Raw genomic sequence first — 21,611 nt, 5'->3', positions numbered from 1 at the left:
ATTATCTTGTGATAGAAGAACACATATAACATTAATGTTGAATACATTAAAATGGTTATCAGTAAAAAATTACTTTCGTTATTTAGCATTAATATTTATTTTTAAAATTAAAACTGGTGATGTTCCTGTATATCTACGTGACAAATTAAAGTATAACTTTGAATATCATGAATACAATACAAGAAGTCGCAATAACTTTCATATACGTCAGACTAGTAATGTCAATTCAAATAATACAGTTTTCATTAAAGGAGTTCAAGCATTCAACGAACTACCGGAGGATATTAAGAATGCTACCTCTCTAAATATATTTAAAAGAAAATTAAAAGTGCACCTTTTAGACCTACAAAGTGTTTAGTATAGGAACCTGCTAATACAGTTTTTTTTTCTTCTTTTTATTTTATTTATTGTGCTGTTTTTATTTATATGTTTCAATGTACATTGTGACATTTAAATTTTTAACCTAGATTAAGACTAATATTGTAACTGCATTAGCTTGTGCTAAATAAACGATACATATATAGATAGCAAGAAGGCACGTGAAACTAACCTACTGACAAAAAGTTTAATTTCCACATTCTTCTTCGGCGCACAAGAATCGGAATTGAAAGAAAGAGATTTTTTATTCGGAGCTGGAATACGAATTTCTGGAAAACTGTACCGCATCGCAATTTCTAGGGTGAAAAGGAGTGCCTTTAATTCACTCGTTGCCAACTCCTCCAGTAAAACCAGAGACTTACGGAAAATTGTTCATCTTCAGCGAAACTTCATCTCTTGAAATACGGTAATTTCATCAGCTGTGGTATTTGCTGTGATCTATTATTTCCCGGAAAACATTATAAATGCCTTACTTCCAAATGATTGCGACCCCAATCGTATAAAATTCATGCTGACTGAAAATGTGAACTTTTTCTTAGTAACAACTAATGTCGCGGAGGCAGTAAAATTTTTAAAGAACACTCTCAGTCGAAAACACTCAAGAAAATTAGTACTCTTGTTAAGCCACTGACAAATCTAATCAACTCATGCCTCCCCATTTCTGAGGTCACTCCTGATGAATAGTTTGCTTAGTGTACTTGACAAAAGAAAGATCTGTAGTCTTATAAAGATGACCTTGACATCTTGTCGAATACCATGTCGAGAAGTGTACCCTGTAATAATGTCAAATATTAATATTTCATTTCCAATTCAGTCATATGTGTTATCGAAATTGAATTACTCAATACATCAAAACCGACTTTATTGCCCTGCTTCATACTTTGTTTCACGTTCAATCACTAATTTTAGAAGCCAATAACCTAATTCGATTATTGCCGAAATTTTCAACGTTAGCATTTTTTGAGAACTGTAACGTGTTTTAATGAATTATAAAAGGTTTTAAAATACTAGGGTACCGCCGCGAAACAACACTCGGTATGTATAGTGAATTTCCTCACACATGCGAATTCATTTATTTCGTTCGCCGGTCAAAATGAGCGATTTCAATTGGGAATGCGAATCTTATGGGAAAAAAAAGTAGGTACGAAAAAAAAACCGTATCGGATGTTTCGGTCGACCGAACAGTGACTGTGTGTATTTTGGATAGATTGGATGAATAGTGCATATTATGTATCGTTATTAACGGATTTTTCACTATTGCATTCCAAATTGGCGAAGTTCGTTTTGGATTATAGTATTTTCTGGATATCGCCGAATTTTCTTTAGTAATAGAGGATAAGTCTATAGAATATTAATATTCAACGTCTCAGGGTTGCGTCGGGTTTTTGCACATGAGGTGAGTTGTGGAAAATTATATTCCTTTTTATACCGCGTTCTGTTTAGATCAGACCGTAACACTTTCCATGACTTTTTAGGCGTTTTATGATACTGTTTCAACTTGTATTTCCAATTCTCCCGAGGAATAGGATTTTGTGGTAGTCTTCGAGGTGATAAAAGGATTGGATAATTTTTCCTTTGTCTGGGATCAAACATAAGACAGCTGATACGGGAACGGAGGAAGTCTCACCCTATCTCGTGGAACGTCCCGATAGAATTCGCTTAAGGATCCATTGATAAGTACCACCCAGTGGATGTTTCTTTATTTTTTGTCTATTCGCGCACATAAGGAAAACACTTGCTGTGTGGGAACAAGCCGAGTATTTTTTTCTTAAAGCCTCCTAGAATTTATATATATATGTATATATACCTATATTTGGTTACCTTGATTTAGTTTTACGAATAAGTAGTTGCGTTCTGAAATAAAGGTTGATTTTTATCGACTTTATTCTGGAACCTTTCTCTCGAGAGTTTTTTTGGCCTTTAACCTCTAAATTTTGTATAATTTGTGTTACAAAATATTTACTGTGCTATTATAGAGACATATTTATACCATTCACATATTTTTATTTCAACTAACATATAGGTTGGCAAGTAAGCCAATTGGATTTAGTGATTTCAACTCTAAGAGAGGTGTATGTTATATTTTTTCAAATCACTTGGCGCCCTCTCATACCATTTTTTGTGTCTAATACTAATAATAAGACCCACACCCGACTCCACTGAGATATTAGTCGGTGCATACACCTAAACTGTTTTATCGCTTACTAAGAAAAGCCAAAAATCACGTAACAGTTTTATTGGCGCTCAACTTTGGGGGCCCGATTTTTGAGTTCTGTATTGAATTAATTTCTAGTGAATTTTATGTTAGTTGAATTTTTGGAATATTTCATGAATTGTATTTGAAATCATTTTTATTTTTTTCGAAACTGTATATGATATATCGACTGTATTTTGTAGGTTGGGAAAAAAAAACTTGGCACATTTTCAATTTTTTTCCGAGTTTCTATCAGCCTTCAGCTTGTTTTTGTCCACAAAGCATTTTTATTTATCGAGAATCGGGATAATAGTAATAATATTTAGTAAAATTTAAGGACACTCACATTTTATATTGTTTTACGGTTATAGTTATAGTCATTTTGTTCAATATTTAGTTCACATAATGGATCCTTATCGTTTGGCTAGGGATGAGTTGATTTACGAACTCAAGGTTAGGGGTTTGGTGAATACTCAGGCTCTCACGGTTGAGGTTATGAGGAAAAAACTAAAAGAGAACCTGAACAATGAAACTTGGGGAGACTTGGTCACTGATGAGAATTTGACTTTAGATCCTGTTTCTGAAGTAGATTGTTGTAATAGAAAGGTTGTCAATTTATTGGAATATTTTGAGGAAAAAATATTTCAGTTGGGAGCACAGAACAGAAATATGTCAATACTAAGTTACTTCACTTGTACGGCAGGTTAACGAGATTAACTAATGTAGGAGGAACCAATGATACAATTAGAAGTTCTATTACTAATTTGTTCGAACAATTAAATGAGTTGGAAACAAAATTAGATGATAAAATTTTTATTAGCAAACCTCAGGGTGATAGTACTAGTAGACAGAATAATGATAATAACTTAGTGATTACGCCATCTTCATCCACTAGTTTAAGTAATAATCAAACTACTCACAGAGCATATGTTCCGGTACACAAATGGGGGATTCAGTTTAGTGGAAATTCAAAAGATAAATTAGGTTTGGGAGTGAATGCTTTTCTTGAGAGGGTGGAAGAATACAAGATATCACGAGGAGTGTCGGAGGAGGAACTGAAATACTCTATTACAGATTTACTCTTTGGGGATGCATTAATTTGGTATCGTTTAGTGAAAGATAATGTTAATTCTTGGTCTGATTTTGTTAAACTTTTGAAAGAAGAATTTTTGCCTTTTACATTCGAAAGAGATCTCAAAGAGGAGATTCGTACTAGTGTACAGGGAGCTATCGAAGGGGTTGGTACTTATTTTGCTCGAATGATGAATTTATTCAAGAGACTGCCACATTCTCCAACTGAATCGGAAAAATTGGAAATTTTGCGTCAAAATATAGATTTTTATTATATTCACGGTTTAGGTTCACGTCTACACGATATCAATTCGGTTGATTCTTTATTACAAGAATGTAAAAAATTAGAGAAAACTAAACACTTAGCCGAAAGTCGTCCTGTACCCGATCGAAGGTTATGTGTCCTTGAAACCGATTTGGCCGGTCCTAGTTCAAGACCATTGCTTTCAATAAATAATATTTCCAGTACTAATGTTGCCAACTTGACGTGTTGGAATTGCAAAGAGGTAGGACATAGTTTTTCTAAATGTTCAAAATCTCGTTCGCGAAAATTTTGCTTTCGCTGCGGAAAACCGAATGTAACTAAGTTTCAATGTACTTGTAATCCTCGGGGAAACGGCTCAGGAGGTCATTAAGTATCCGGTCTTCTAGGACCTCCTCATTGAATAAACCGGAAAACGATTCTTGGGGGGCATGGTTAAATTTTATAAGTGTTCAATATCGGAAAAGTAAAATAGATGCAATATTTTGTACATCTAAAGATGATCCCCGTCCATATATTAATGTGAAGATCCATGGAATCAATTTTTATGGACTTTTAGATACAGGGGCAGCGCAAACGATTATAGGTAATAAAGGCTGGCCTAAATTATTGAAGTTAGGCAATCTTGTTAGGTTAGAAAAAATAATTTTAAAGTCAGGGTTGCGAATGGAGACGAATGTAAAGTTTTGGGGTCTATCCTACTTCCAATAGACTTAGAAGGTAAAGTAAGAATTATTAGAGCTTTAGTCGTAGAAGATATTGAGGTTGATATCATTTTAGGAATAGATTTTTGTAAACAGATGGACATTGTCGGTTCTTTTTCAAATAATTCGTGGGAATTTGGGGATAATGGAAATCTGTTAGGTTTATGTCTGGTTGGAGTGGAGGACAGGTCTAAGTTAAATGAGCTAGTTACCGATTTTTTCAGTAAAATGAAAAGCGATTTAGGTTGTGCCAAGGGAGTTTGTCATGTGATCGATACAGGGGATGCTCTACCTATAAAGCAGCGATATTATCCAGTTTCTCCGTATATTCAGGAATTGATAAATAAGGAGGTTGATAAATTGTTACAGCTTGGGGTTATTGAGCCTTCAAAGTCTGCTTGGTCCAGTCCAGTGGTGATGGTGAAAAAACCGAACAATGAATATCGTTTTTGTATAGATTTCAGGAAGGTCAATCAGGTATCAAAAAAAGATGCTTATCCACTTCCGTACATCAATAGTATACTCGATAAATTACGAGATGCTAGGGTTTTGAGTTCAATTGATCTGAACAGTGCATATCATCAAATTTTGTTGGATCCTTCCAGTAAAGAAAAAACCGCGTTCACAGTTCCAGGAAAGGGTTTATTTCATTTCAATAGAATGCCTTTCGGGCTTCATAATGCTCCTGCAACTATGCAACGTTTTGTAGATACTATTTTTGGGGCCGAATTGGAAAACTCAGTTTTTGTTTATATGGATGATATCATTGTAGCTACCAAGGATTTCTCTTCACATCTTGAAGTTTTACGAAAAGTTTTTGATAAACTTTTACAAGCGGGGTTGACAGTTAACAGAAACAAATGTGAGTTTGTGAAGAGTCAGTTGAGATTTTTGGGATATCTTGTCGACGAACATGGTCTCCGAACAGATCCGCAGAAAGTTGAGTCGATGCTGAACTATCCAACTCCGAAGACAGTCAAAGAGGTTCGTCGTTTTATTGGAATGGTCAGTTGGTACAGGCGGTTTATTCCAAATTTCGCTTCTCTAGTTTCGCCCATCAGTCAACTAACTCGCAAACACCAAAAATTTGTCTGGTCTGAGGAAGCCGATTCTGCTTTCTTGAGAATTAAGGAGTTGCTGATTTCTACGCCCATACTCAGTTGTCCGGATTTTTCGAAGGAATTCATTTTGCAGTGTGACGCTTCACAGGTGGGAATAGGTTGCGTGTTGACACAGAATTTGGAGGACGGTGAACACGTGATTGCTTATGCCAGCAGAGCCTTGACTTCTCAGGAATCCAAATTTTCAACCACGGAACTGGAATGTTTAGCAGTCTTATGGGGAATTCAGAAGCACCGTTGTTACGTTGAAGGAGTTAAATTCAAGGTCATTACGGATCACTTTTCACTTCTATGGCTTCATAAACTTCAAAATCCTTCAGGTCGCTTAGCTAGGTGGTCTCTCCAATTACAGAATTTTGATTTTGAAATAATTCATCGTAAGGGTAAATTGAACGTGGTACCCGATGCCTTATCAAGAGCGGTAGCGTATATTGACGTTACTCAGGATGATTATGATCCATGGTATGAAAAACTTCTATACAAAATCCGTTCCGTGCCAGAAAAATATGTTAAGTGGTGTGAACGGGAGGGAAAACTTTACAAGCTGGTGAAGTCGACTTCATCTTCTGATCCTGACCATGATTGGAAATTACTGGTACCCAAATCTCTTCGGAAGAAAGTTTTCATGGAATGTCATGATGCTCCAACTTCAGGACACCTAGGGTATTTCAAAACAAAAAATCGAGTTGCATCATTATATTACTGGCCTAAACTGAACGTTGATATAGCAAAATATATAAAGAATTGTCAAGTCTGCAAGTCTCAGAAGCCTGAGCAAAAACTACCATTTGGTCAAATGAGTGCCCGAGTAGTATCTCGTCCATGGGAAGTAATCTGCTCTGATCTTATAGGTCCACTTCCACTCAGTAAGAAGAAAAATCGTTTCATTTTTGTTGTGGCAGATTTATTTACCAAATATGTTTTACTTTTTCCTATCAAGTCCGCTACTAGTCAAGCCATAGTAAATCATATGGAAAAAGATATTTTCATGATATATGGTGTACCTGAGCGAATAATTTGCGATAACGGTCGCCAATACGTAAGTAATCATTTTAAAAAGCTAGTTTCCTCTTACGACTCTCACATACAGTTCAATGCTCATTACCATCCGCAAGCAAATCCAACTGAAAGAGTTAACCGTGTTGTGAAAACCATGATCAGGTCATTTATAAAGGATAATCATCGCACTTGGGATGAAGATCTTCACAAATTCGGATTTGCTTTACGAACCGCAGTGCACGAAGTCACGAAATATAGTCCTGCTTACTTAAATTTTGGACGTGAGTTATATCTTTCGGGAAAAGTTCATAATAAATTGGGTCCAAATATCGAAAATACCGAATTTGAATTTGCAGATAGGCAATGTTTAGCTGACCATGTCAAAGGTTTAAGGGAAATTAATGATTTAGTCAAGTCCCGGTTAACTAGTGCCTACGAAAAGAGTGCGAATCGTTATAATTTCAGGAGACGACCACTCAATTTGGAAATTGGTCAAATAGTTTGGAAGAAAAACTATCAATTGTCCGATAAGGCGGCTTATTTTGCGTCAAAATTAGCGCCTAAGTTTATAAAGTGCAAGGTAGCCCGAAAGTTTCTCCTAATGTATATTCACTGACTGATTTTGTATCGGGTGCTTTTTTAGGTAATTGGCATATTAAAGATATCAAGTTAGATTAAAAAAAAAAAAAAAAAAAAAAAAAAAAAAAAAGAGTATATATGTAAATATATTTTTTTTTTTTTTGGGGAAGTAAAAGGGGAGTTTGTAACGTGTTTTAATGAATTATAAAAGGTTTTAAAATACTAGGGTACCGCCGCGAAACAACACTCGGTATGTATAGTGAATTTCCTCACACATGCGAATTCATTTATTTCGTTCGCCGGTCAAAATGAGCGATTTCAATTGGGAATGCGAATCTTATGGGAAAAAAAGTAGGTACGAAAAAAAACCGTATCGGATGTTTCGGTCGACCGAACAGTGACTGTGTGTATTTTGGATAGATTGGATGAATAGTGCATATTATGTATCGTTATTAACGGATTTTTCACTATTGCATTCCAAATTGGCGAAGTTCGTTTTGGATTATAGTATTTTCTGGATATCGCCGAATTTTCTTTAGTAATAGAGGATAAGTCTATAGAATATTAATATTCAACGTCTCAGGGTTGCGTCGGGTTTTTGCACATGAGGTGAGTTGTGGAAAATTATATTCCTTTTTATACCGCGTTCTGTTTAGATCAGACCGTAACACTTTCCATGACTTTTTAGGCGTTTTATGATACTGTTTCAACTTGTATTTCCAATTCTCCCGAGGAATAGGATTTTGTGGTAGTCTTCGAGGTGATAAAAGGATTGGATAATTTTTCCTTTGTCTGGGATCAAACATAAGACAGCTGATACGGGAACGGAGGAAGTCTCACCCTATCTCGTGGAACGTCCCGATAGAATTCGCTTAAGGATCCATTGATAAGTACCACCCAGTGGATGTTTCTTTATTTTTTGTCTATTCGCGCACATAAGGAAAACACTTGCTGTGTGGGAACAAGCCGAGTATTTTTTTCTTAAAGCCTCCTAGAATTTATATATATATGTATATATACCTATATTTGGTTACCTTGATTTAGTTTTACGAATAAGTAGTTGCGTTCTGAAATAAAGGTTGATTTTTATCGACTTTATTCTGGAACCTTTCTCTCGAGAGTTTTTTTGGCCTTTAACCTCTAAATTTTGTATAATTTGTGTTACAAAATATTTACTGTGCTATTATAGAGACATATTTATACCATTCACATATTTTTATTTCAACTAACATATAGGTTGGCAAGTAAGCCAATTGGATTTAGTGATTTCAACTCTAAGAGAGGTGTATGTTATATTTTTTCAAATCACTTGGCGCCCTCTCATACCATTTTTTGTGTCTAATACTAATAATAAGACCCACACCCGACTCCACTGAGATATTAGTCGGTGCATACACCTAAACTGTTTTATCGCTTACTAAGAAAAGCCAAAAATCACGTAACAGTTTTATTGATAAGTACCACCCAGTGGATGTTTCTTTATTTTTTGTCTATTCGCGCACATAAGGAAAACACTTGCTGTGTGGGAACAAGCCGAGTATTTTTTTCTTAAAGCCTCCTAGAATTTATATATATATGTATATATACCTATATTTGGTTACCTTGATTTAGTTTTACGAATAAGTAGTTGCGTTCTGAAATAAAGGTTGATTTTTATCGACTTTATTCTGGAACCTTTCTCTCGAGAGTTTTTTTGGCCTTTAACCTCTAAATTTTGTATAATTTGTGTTACAAAATATTTACTGTGCTATTATAGAGACATATTTATACCATTCACATATTTTTATTTCAACTAACATATAGGTTGGCAAGTAAGCCAATTGGATTTAGTGATTTCAACTCTAAGAGAGGTGTATGTTATATTTTTTCAAATCACTTGGCGCCCTCTCATACCATTTTTTGTGTCTAATACTAATAATAAGACCCACACCCGACTCCACTGAGATATTAGTCGGTGCATACACCTAAACTGTTTTATCGCTTACTAAGAAAAGCCAAAAATCACGTAACAGAACTAAGTGACCAGTTGAGGAAAGTTTTTGAGTGGGATGCAAAGTATACGCAGCTCGCAAAGAATTTTGAGATGACACGCCTCCTTGAACGAATATGACCTCAATATCGTAAGTATTTTTTTTATTATTGTTCTGTTATTTGATAATGGATTTTGTCACTATTTTTGTACCTCTCTGCTTTATTATTTTCAAAACAAATTACCAAAACTTTCGCAAACCTAATAGCGAATAGCACGTAACGAATCGACGAGCCTTCAGGAACTTGGGAACTTGTCTTTCAGCATAGGTTCATTCATAAATAGGATGAAAATAGGTAAGTACCAATCTATTAGGGAAATAGTCGTCATTCTCTGGAGAATTACAGGCCTCTGAATTGAATAGCAGACTACCTGTTTTGTAGAAGTAAATATGTTGCGGTCAAATGTCGTTACATACGACATTGGGGTTCCTCAAGGATCGGAACTGGGACCTATTATGTTTTTGTTATATATTAATGGCTTAGACACTTCAACTTCTGCAACTTCTTTACGATGTATGCAGATGACACACCAACACTCGTAATAGTATCTGATCGAGAGGATTCAAAGTTGGAAAGCAAATTTTACCAAGTGTTAACAAATAAGCTCTATCTGAGTATGAATAAAACTTCATCAATTAGATTTCATCATTGGCAACGTAGCTGTGAAGTAATCAGTTTTAGAGCAAACGACAACTCTGATTGTGTAAGTGCAGAATCGACAGAAACAATATTGATTTCAAATCAATTTATATTATAATAGCCAATGGAAGTCCGAACTGATGAAAAAACATTTTTTTGGTCTTCATACTGATTACTGTCTGAATTGGCAGAACGACGTTCATAGTTGGTGCTAGAGAAAGTAGATGTCTATAAACCGTAGCAAATAAATGATAGTTTCCTTCACCAAGTGGTGACGAATAAACTCTATTTTCCGCTCAGCTGTCAAAAATAACAAGAAATTTCACCAAGAGAATTTGTTTGAAAGTATAATGTTCGACTATATGGAAAGTGTACGTAAATGACTAAACTCGTCTCTGTCAAAAATAGCCGACCTACTTGACGCAGTTAGATGCACCACCAATATGTCGCGATCCAAGAATAATTACACCTAGATATAATTTCATGAGTGTCAGTTTTATCGGTTTCGTTTTATCGTGCTGAAAAGAAGAGCTTTATGGGGCTAAAACTCTGTTTTAGTAGCCTTGCCTTCAATTTTTTCATAATTTCATCGGTTTGAAGGAATTTATCAAAAATAGTGACTGACATTATTTGAGAAGTATATCGTTCCTTCGTCTCTCATTAATAGTGCTGCTCAAACTGTTCATATTTTGTTCACGAGGCTAATAAAATGTTTATTTGCAAAACCTTCATCGAAAACATAGTCGGGCTTCATTTCCAATTAATAAACTGAATCTATTTACAGATTTTGTAACTATAAACAAACGACTATTTCAAGATCGCGCGACACAACTCTAATTTCGAGTTTTGATTTATTTCCAATAATAAATCATATCGAGTGTCCCAACACAGTATATGGTACTATTCTGATCACTCCCATATTGATTTCAATTTAAGAGCCACCGGTAGACAGCTGTTTCAGCCTATTGGGCATCGTCACGCGGTCCTCGATTGAAGACAAAATGTGACGACGTAATCCATCTTGATTTTAGTCAGGTTGAAGCCTGGCTCCCTTCCCCTTTGAACTGATGTTTGCCAGAAGGGCAAACGGGTCATGACTGATGTTTGATGGTGGCATGAAAGTCCTCAGACATCCATAACGACCTTCGCGGTGTACCCCTACCTGGCTGGGGTGAGATGGATGAAGATATTATTCATCTGTTAACGGAGGACATAGGGGCCTCATTCGACAGAGTGTCGGGGCCTTCTATATCGGGAGGGGTCGTCTACAGCGTAATCTATAGCTTCCCTGACTAACGGAAGACAAAATGTGACGAAATCCATCTTGATATGTGTCAGGTTGATTGAAGACAAAATGTGAATAACCAAGAAAAGTAGTTATTAAAAATAACTGCGTAAACGCAAGCGAGACATAACCGAGACCACCTATTGGTGTGACAGCCAAGTCAACTTGCCAAGTTTTTATGTCAGTGTTGGTGGTTTGACCAATCAACTGACAACTGTGGTAGCAGAAATTTGGGAAGCTAACCTGAAATGCCATCGGAAAACGAATCCACATGTTTCTAGAAATGATATGAAATCGAGAGAGGTTAATGCAGTCAAGCTGCTGGAAAATAATTCCATGAAAATCAAAAAACAAATAGATGAGTACTATTTTGATCATTCCCATATTGATTTCAATCTAAGAGCCACCGGTAGACAGCTGTTTCAGCCTATTGGGCATCGTCAGTACCGGGCAGGCGGTGCTCGATTGAAGACAAAATGTGAATAATCAAGAAAAGGATGAAAGAAGATCCTTCAAAAATAGCCAGAAAGATTGCACAGCAGCTTGAAGTCAGCCCAAAGACGATTTGGAAAGGTCTGAAAAGAAACCTTCTATACCCATATCAAATACAACGGGTCCGAGTTCTACTGTCTCGAAATTTTCATCCATAATGTTCTGCTGACTTTTCCCACGTTTTGTTTCACAAGGGGGAATTAGAAAGTCAAACAGTTTTTCCTAAAAGCTATTCTTCAAAGTCCGCGTTGCCGAGTTCCATCAGAACGCCTGCCTTTGAATATCATTCGGCGAGTCATAAACTCTAATTATGAACCCCCAACATATTTATAACTTTTCTCCCATCTCGTATTTTCATTATGATCATCCATCTTCTTTAGGGAATTTTGCCTCTCGGCGAGAAACCCTTATCCCGCACCACGACCGGAAAACCTTTTCATTACTGGAATAATTAGGACTTTCTGGAAAGCATTTCCAGTAAATAAAAAGCGGATTACAAGTAGAGCCTTCAGATGGTTAGAAATGTGCCAAAAGTGTTGAAAGTTATATACAAGGTGGTCAAATAAAATCGAAATAAGGAGTTCTAGCCACTTCCATCCTCTCGGCGGGGTGCGATATAAAATTTAGATAATGAATGCGATTAGGAGTCAAGTATAACTCGTTTGATAGATTATCAATTTCTCTCTCTCTCTCAACCGATTCTATTTTTGAATTTGATGAAGTAGATATCAAGAAAAATGCCATAAAAATCTGAAGTGAGCACGATGTTTATCAATAATTCTTTAACTTGTTTATATACAATGTAAGATGTTGAATTTAACGCTTGTAATAGCAATTTTTGTTATCGACACTGACATTATTATGCCTCTGGAGTGCAGGATCTTTATCAGTCCTTGATTATGATGCATGCTATCGGTGATAGAGAAATGTGCAATGGTCTATGTCAAAACAGGACGATGCGGGAACTACGCAGAGGATGTGCAGCTTGTAGATGTAATCATCTGCCGTATGCTCACTTCAGGGTGGAACAACGCCACTCACAAGAGATAACAACAGTGAATAACTCTTTAAGGCAGTGGTTTCCAAACTATGGGTCGCGACCCACTAGTGGGTCACGGGAGAAATTTGGATGGGTCGCGGAAACAGATTAAAAACACTTAATACTTTTGAATTGTTTTCCCATTTTGGATAAAGGCTAGGGGAGAGTATCCAGTTCTTTCGAACATAGCCTTAAAAGAGCACATATTTCTTTGAGAGGGCATTCTCCACTTTGGTATATTTAAAAAATGAATATAGAAATGGGCTTTGTGTGGAAAGTGACCTGCGTTTAAAGCTTTCAACTTTCAACCCAGATATAGAATCTCTTGTAAATCGTAAGCACCAGCTCCACAAGTCACATTAATTACATAAGTCTCATATTTTCATTTTTTGTATTTGTTTAGTTTCAAGATTCTTAATTGAAAGTCTTTTTTCTTACTGAATCTCATCTTCAATTATATCATCTTTACCATTTTCTTTCAGAGGTGTATTCCTCAATAGTGAATTTTCACGATAATAATAATAAAAATATAATTAGTAATAATAATTATGCCTAATACTATTTGATATGTGGGTTGCGAAAAAAAAATCCACAATGAAGGTGGGTCCCCACGCAAGAAAGTTTGGGAAACGCTGCTCTAAGTTATTTCTTGACGCTGGTTTTTAGGACGTCATCCTAACGAGCAGTCGCGAACTGTTGCGGGTTATTCGCAACGATTTCTACTACTTGTCCGCTTTTCTTTAAGCTCTAGCTCTAGCTATACTTCCAGTTGTTTGAAAGTTTTCAACCAATTTCCTGATATATTTGCAGATCGCATTATCAGGAGAACACCCTTTTCGCCTCATTAAAATCACGGCCAGCCTCGACGTAAATAGAGATTGCTCCTGTTTTTCCTCTATTGATCTGGCGCGAATCATTTTTGAAATGAAATTAAGAGAATTGTCAGTATCGATAGTGATAGCTGTCAAGCTAACACAAAACTCACTGTTACGGACCCCATCTATGAAATGTAGCACAAAGGATCAATATATCTATGTATTAGTTGGTCTAATAAATACTTCATTTAGAGAAGGAATCTTTCCAGTTTTCTTGAAGAAGTCGATTGTGTTAGCACTGCCAAAGGAAATATTCATCAATGGTCGATCAAGTCTTCGTCCAGTTTCTCTAATCCCTGCAATGGCTAAATTGGTAGAAAAATTAGTTGAAACAAGACTCCTTTGCTTTCTGGATGAAAATAAAACAATAAGTGATTGCCAGTTTGGTTTCCAAAAGCAAAAAAACACTTCCGATGCCATACTTTCATTTCTTGACAATGTTTATTCCAACATGAATGACAAAGAAACAGTGGCTGCAGTCTTCTGTGATATAGCCGAAGCATTTGATTGCGTTAATCATAAAATTCTTTTACGGAGACTCAGTAGATATGATGTTACTAGAATTAATGTCAAGTTGTTTGAGTCATACATAGCAGATCACACCCAGATGGTCAAAACCGATTCATACTCAAATGAAGGTAAAATTACTCGCGTCGTCCCACAAGGTTCGGTTCTGGGCCCGCTTTTATTCTTAATTTACATTAATGGCCTGTCGTCTATTAACATCCAAGGTAAATTAACTTTATTTGCTGGTGACACCACAATATTATGGCATGCCCCTAAAAAACCAAAGGTTGTATGAAATTACTGAGAGTGACATCACGAAAGTGAAAGACTAGTTTGACTCAAATCTCTTGAGCTTGAATTTATCGAAAACAAAAGTAGTGTCCTATCGTTGCCAGATTCCAGCTATACATCTAAATAATATTCATATTGAAAATGTAACAACTTCTGAATTCCTTGGCATGTTCATTGACTTATTTATATTAGACTCCATTATTTACAACGGTCTCAAAATGTTAGGTCACCTTCCTCAAGCTATAAGAAGCATGAATGACCTTAGCGTTCTTGAGAAAGAGTTGAAAGACTTACTTTCTGTGAGACCTTATTATTGCTTAGCAGAATTCTACAATGATAATTTTAATTGAGTATGACTAACTGTAATATTTACGGTATTTTATTGATTTGATTTGTTTTCATTCAATTCAGTTTGAGTTGAATTATTTAATTTCATTGACCACATTCTTATATCCTGCACGTGTTTATTAGTTTTTGGGAAAGAAAGTTTTTGGCTTTCTACTACTCCATCTTGATACAAAAAAAAGGGAATCTTCCAAAGAAAGGAAGGAAGTAATCAATTTGAAAATAAGTAACTCTATACATGGATGTGTAGATCATACAAAGTAGTAACTTTCAGACACAAACTGAAAGAAAGTCCTCCTGAAACAGCTACTTTCATATGAACATTGTTCTTGTTATTTACATGTCTCTTTTCAGTTCATGTTATCACTTACTTTTTGTGATTTTACTATTGTGATCTCATTTATATGTTATTCATATTTCTCACAAGGCTTTGCCAATAAGAATTTATTCTTCGGACAGATTTCAAAAATCAGTAAATTTTTTGCATGTTTCTTTTCAGACTTAAGTTTGATAAGAAAAACAGACTCAAAATGACTCCTTCGTACCACGTACATCCGATTAGAAAAACACATTAGTTGTTCGTCATTCAGTACGATAAAACATTTCTGAAGATTTATTTATACATCAATACGGATTAGCACGTTCATCTCAACATATTGAGTGTTATAAAAATAGAAAACATTTCTAAAGAAATAAGTGAAGTTTACCAATCGTTAAATGGTGGAAATTCTATTTACTTTCCGCCTCAATTCTCAAATAATCAACCGTTTTATGTAATGTATTGAAATTTAAAATAAACATATTTCATTATATTGGGCAACTGAAAAGGTTATTGCTATCATTGAGAGTGGCTAGAGAAACTATAATTTTTCAACAATTGCTCGACTACTCGTAAAAGAATAAAATTTAAAATTTTATGGAATTTTTATGGTTTTATGTGTTGTGAATTGAACACTGTTATGTCGTTTCAAACGTTTTGTCCGTTTCAATGTCATGTGTTTTCGTGGTAAATTTTCGTTTTGTGGACACCCGGCGATTTTGAAAAAATGTTTGACTGTACTTACGTATTTTGATGCGTAGATTACGAATCCGAAAGAAAAAAGCGGCGCTCTCCCTTATTTAAAAAGTTACGGTCCTTCAAAGTTCAGAAAAGGGCAACTTTTCAGCCTTCTTTTTCACCAAATAAACTATTTAAAAACACAAGCTAGGTCATCTTTACACCTTACTCCTCCTTCTTTAACACTTTTCACTTCAATAATCAACATTTTTCTTATAAAAATGTTAATGTTTACGTTTTTAAAGTTAATGATATGGTTGGTAGGACTGATGTAGTCAATATTCCTAAAGTAATTCAAATGTTTCTTGCCTTAATTATTTAGCTCGTAAATTGGTTTTTGGCACTTTTCTTAAAATTACAACAAATGTACTGAGCTTTTTTCTTCTGTATTTTCATAATCCGCTTTCTATTGCATCTATACCATGAAGTGTCATAATTTAATTTGCACTCTTCATTGCAATTAGTACAACGTATTGTTGCTGCAAACACTCCTATTTGAACGAAATATAGAATTAAATTATTTCCTACTTTCACTAAATTATGAATTTCGTTCAAATTCATTTTGTATTTTTCTCTCACGTCAAACTAAAAATTCAAATCTACGAATTTAAAATAGTAGGTGACGACAAATACCAACCGCTTTTTTCTGAAATGTCACTAGTATCTAACCTACAAATATAAGAGTGTCACCAGCAGAAGCATTCGTTTTTAAATTCAGTTTTATTATGAGAAAAATGTTGATTATTGAAGTGAAAAGTGTCAAAGAAGGAGGAATAAGGTGTAAAGGTGACCTAGTGAATAAATGCTTGTGTTTTTAAATAGTTTATTTGGTGAAAAAGAAGACTGAAAAGTTGCCCTTTTCTGAACTTTGAAGGGCCGTAACTTTTTAAATAAGGGAGAGCGCCGCTTTTTTCTTTCGGATTCGTAATCTACGCATCAAAATACGTAAGTACAGTCAAACATTTTTTCAAAATCGCCGAAAATTTACCATTCTAAGATATTTGCAGTTATTTCTTTTGATTATTTATTTCTTAACATCTTCGACAGATGTCAAAGGAGTTTTGAAATATGAAATTATGTCAACGTTGTTGATTGACAACTGAAACATTCGATGTAATACAAGGTGCTCTCCGATATCAGTCTGTTGCCATTTCGCAACTATCCAAATTTTTCTTCAAGACGGGTAGCCAAGTACAGTCTATTTATAAGGAGCTGTTAGAGATAAAATTATCTCCAGATATGAAAATATACGCTGATTCTTTTAGCTTACGTGTCTTAGAGTGAGGCTCATTGGTAATCATTCTTGTCTTGTTCCATTCAACTCGATCTTCGTCGTCTAATTTCAAAATGTGTTCTGATAATTTAGATCCTGTCAATTGTCTATTTTTTATGTAGTATCGATGTTCATTCTCACGCACTTTCAATGGTCTCGAGGTTTCACCAATATAACTTTTACCACCAAGTGATCATCTTTAAGATGAAGACTAAACTTCACTGTAAAATTTACAGTTTACAAATCCGCAACACGTGTTTTATAGTGAAACACGTGTTGTGGTTTTATAACCTATTCAGCAAAGGGAAGATGGCAACAGTGGAGTGAGTATGTATGTGATAGTTGCTCTATTGAAACAATTCCAAATTTCCAAAAACCACGACAAACTATCGTGTCCCTAAATTGGAGAAATAACGGAGAAACTGCAAGAGTGACCGCAATCAAGGTATATTTTGAATCCCTATGAAGTAACTATTTGACCAATATGGCAATGCTGAACGATGTGTTTTAATGATTATAACTACTTTCCAGAAATTATGAATACTTGTGAAATTGAGACAGTTTAGAATCATATTGATAGTGGGTATGCAAAAACTAATATTTCCTGTCTTATCACATCTGAAGAGTTATTATCTAAAAACTAATCCTTCACAGTAAAAGCACCAAAACTTCAAAATTCGTAATGAATCATTACAGGAAAGTTTTGGAAGCTGGTTCCATTTTTTCCATAGCACTGTTTTCCACTCAATGATATGATAATGCTGTCAAATATCAAAACGTTCTGAACAAGGTTATGGTCAAACATGTCAAAGGTGCAACGTCAGATGTCACCTGACACTCAGTGTTGCCAAAGCACAAAGTCTAAGTGATGTCCTTCCCGTAGATTTTCTCTAGAGAAAGTCGGCCACGAACAATATCTATAGTTGGTAGAATTTCAGAATTCAACAAATACTCCAAGTGAGGAGCTTTGCTTATTGCGAATTATTTCATTTGGTAAATTTATGTAATACTTGCAAAACTAAAACTCTAATAGCATTTTTGCGTCTCATTTGTAAATTATTATAACCGAATGATATTTTTCAACCTTGGCTATAAATGAATATTAATAAACACATCGACATATGAATCATACAGCTAAATCTGTACATAGTCCAACTTTTTTGGATCTACGTTGACGTGCGGACTGTAAACGTCCAATCCAGTTGATTTACAGTCATCTTAATAGTGTTATTTACAGCAATTATCGGTCTGGCAATGGATATGTTTGATCATTTCACAGTGAAATTTGATTTACGGAAGCAGTATTTTTTCACTACGTTCTGTTTCTACTAGAGGAAAAATTGAGCAAAACTTATTGTTTTTGAAAAAAGATAACATAATTCTTGAACTGTTCCAGATATAAATCTGAAGAATATCATTCTGAAGAATCATAAGATCAGTTTGCCTCAGTAATATCGTATTTGCAAACTTTTCTATCAAATAAGTTGAAGTTAATTATGTGCTTAATTTTTATTTGAATAAAAATTATCGTTTGAAAAATGTGTTCCTCTAGTAAAACTACTGATACTTCTCATACTTATTGTATACTCCTCATTGACATACATAACGATACATTATATTTTGAATGTTACTGAAAGAGCATAGCTGTATCCATTAACAAATTTATTTGATCGAGTAGCAGTAAAATCAGAACTAACAATCACACACTGTTGTGATAATGGAGATTTTGCGGATTTCACGGATTATTTCATGATTACTGGCATTTCACGAACTAATAAAAGCACACATTCGTGATTGTTCCATGTGTTTTCACAATTTAAACTTTTTTTTCAACTAGAGATTATTAACATGTCAATAGCTTGTACGATGATGTCTTTAATTGGTATCAAAGGAGTACTTACCCCATCTGGATTATGTTTGTAAGGAGGCCCGGCACCACAAAATTCTACTAAAACGTCTTGTAGTTTTTTCGTGGAATCTGAAATAAAAACATAAATGTATCACTCAGAAATTCATATTCGGTCAGGATAAATAAAATACAAAGTTATAAAAAGATGTATCATGACGAAGCTTTCGAAGAATTCATACTTTCCAGTTCATAAAACCATTACCTCATTACCCAATTACCCCTCTTGGCATCGCTTTAGGTTTTGCCAACCAAACCTAGAAGGGAAGAAGAAGAACCTAGAAGAGAAGAAGATTTATGGACATCTGGCAGAATCTTCCAGGATTGGCTCACTCCAAGGCGTTTATTCACCCTTCGTAGCTTGATACCAAACAGTTGTTGGACTACAGTAGAGATGAACTACGATGTCTAACAGGCCTTCTTACAGGTCACTGTCATTTGAATCATCATATGACTGTCGGATGACAGTGTGTGTCACCTCTGTACAGCAAAGCATGTACTTTGTGTCTGCCCCGCTGGGGACCGAATCAGGTTTTCAGAGTTTGGCAGAGCCATATTCTTACCATCTGACCTGAAAGACCACTCAACATACATACTTATAGGTGTGAGCCATAATAAACCCTTTGCGGGTTGCGGTGGAAGGTCAAATAGACCCACTTACTTTTGACCTAAGCTAACCTAACCTTTAGATATGATCCAGTACATATTTGGTACACTTGCATTGCTTCATGTAGCTCTCCCGCTTTCGATGCAATCAGCCATCGCAGAGGAATATAGACTCGCTGAGCCCTGCTAACTTCGGCAGCTGCCGAAGACTCACTGCGAATCAGGTAGAACTCCTTTGTTGAAGCAGCTTCAGATCATCTTTCTTTTGACCATATGTCTAGTTCCGAGGAATCGGATCAATCAATCCTTATTTAGAGCATATGCTGTATTAATGGAATGCTCTTAAGGACCACTATAATCTTTGATAACACAAATCCATATAGGTTGATGTGGTGACATGGAAGGGGATCTTTCTACGTAGATGATAAACCAAGTCGTTTGGCTTCCCACCGACCAAGTGGTTGCCTTTCCAATACCTCTGTAGTTAAAGGCAGACTTCCTTTTTCTTCTGAGCTACCGGTATAGCCACACAACGTCGTCTCTTCGGAACTCGGTGCACTGACATTCCAGTCCAGCTCATTCTTCATCCTGTCGCTATAAACTAGGCGTTTCCTAGTGAGAAATTCGCATATTTTGCAGCACTCCTCTACGTCACCATAATAGTTGAACCAATAGTTTGTCTCAATCTTGTCAGGGTCCTGTTGGTGCCGAAGTGTTTTTCCACTTCTATTTATTTACTCCAGCACAGTGAGTGCTTTTGCTACGACCAGCTGATGCACTAGCGTTGCTTCATCTGGGCTTTCCTACTTTCGATGCAATAAGCCATCGCTGAGGAATAGATAATCCTACTGAGCCCATTAGGCCTTACCCCTTTCGCCAAACGTGGATTCTCATCGCCAATCAAGTCGAAATAGTTCGTTGATACAGCTTTGAAGCAGCTTCAGATTATCTTTCTTCTGACCATAGGTCCAGTCCAGTAGAATCGGATTGATCAATCTTCATTCGCCCCTTTGAGCTCACGAAGCTATTGGGCACGTCACTATAACAAGTGAAATGTCTGAGCCCCAAGATTCTGAAGAATTTTGAGAAAGCGATAATAGAGTATATATTTGATATGTGAAAATCATATTTTCTGTGAGTGTCATAATGATGAATTGATTCATTTTCGAGGAATTTCTCATTATTTTTATGAATGCTGACTTATAGAATAATGGGATAATAGAAATGAAGTGTCCTCGAATGTTTAAATGACTCCTCAAAAGAAGTGAAGTTTTCGACAAGTATCTCACTAAACTTTTCAGGGTCCCAAAAACAACCCGAACAGCAAAGGTGCTACCCTAAATGGTAATCCCATAGATGATCCTGGATTGTATTTCCCCAAACTACCGGGTGTCAGAAAAGTCTTGGTACGGGCTAATATATCCGAAGTTAGTGAAGATGGAGAAACGAAATTTTGGTAATTGCATATTTACGAAGGAATCTACTTCTCTACGCATTTACACATTGACTATCACAGGGGCGGCACCAAAGGCTGCACACTAAAATATGAGGTGGAACCCTGTATCGATATGTAACTCATTTCAAAGGCTTTGAAGAAACAAATATTTATGCACAAACTGAAGGTTCGTACGGCCACCCATTTCCGATCTATAAGGGAGAATAATAATAAGTGTCAGTAGTGATATGCATGTTTTATAAGATGTTCATAATAATGACTACCACCAATCTCTTGACAATACCAATGTTACATCCTATACATATCACATGTAGCTTCTTGATAAAGAAGTGACACACCTACTAGAATTCACAAACGTTATTTAATAATAACATTTTTATATTTACTTCAATATAATAAAGGTACTTACTCCACTTGTTCGCTTGCAACCTCGTCGATTGTCTGAACTTCGAACTGACTCCATTGTGAACTAATCTTATCCAACCTATCTAACCTGTTCCT

General features: G+C 35.6%; 1 protein-coding gene across 5 annotated transcripts in view; it reads right to left on the bottom strand.

The window, feature by feature from the left end:
* The window catches only part of Dgk (diacyl glycerol kinase 1), a 199,381-nt gene that overhangs the window by 134,677 nt on the left and 43,093 nt on the right, over positions 1-21,611 (bottom strand). For all 5 annotated transcript variants that reach the window (XM_074179702.1, XM_074179706.1, XM_074179705.1 and 2 more), the window contains one exon: positions 19,044-19,120. In XM_074179702.1, coding sequence (XP_074035803.1) covers positions 19,044-19,120 — 77 coding nt within the window. The remainder of the gene's footprint in view (positions 1-19,043; positions 19,121-21,611) is intronic.

This window comes from Leptinotarsa decemlineata, unplaced genomic scaffold (assembly GCF_025532065.1).
Source record: "Leptinotarsa decemlineata unplaced genomic scaffold, Ldec_3_MD MMD2_tig00026282_RagTag_RagTag, whole genome shotgun sequence".
Classification (NCBI taxonomy): Eukaryota; Metazoa; Arthropoda; class Insecta; order Coleoptera; family Chrysomelidae; genus Leptinotarsa; species Leptinotarsa decemlineata.
This window is presented reverse-complemented; position numbering and strand designations above follow the sequence as displayed.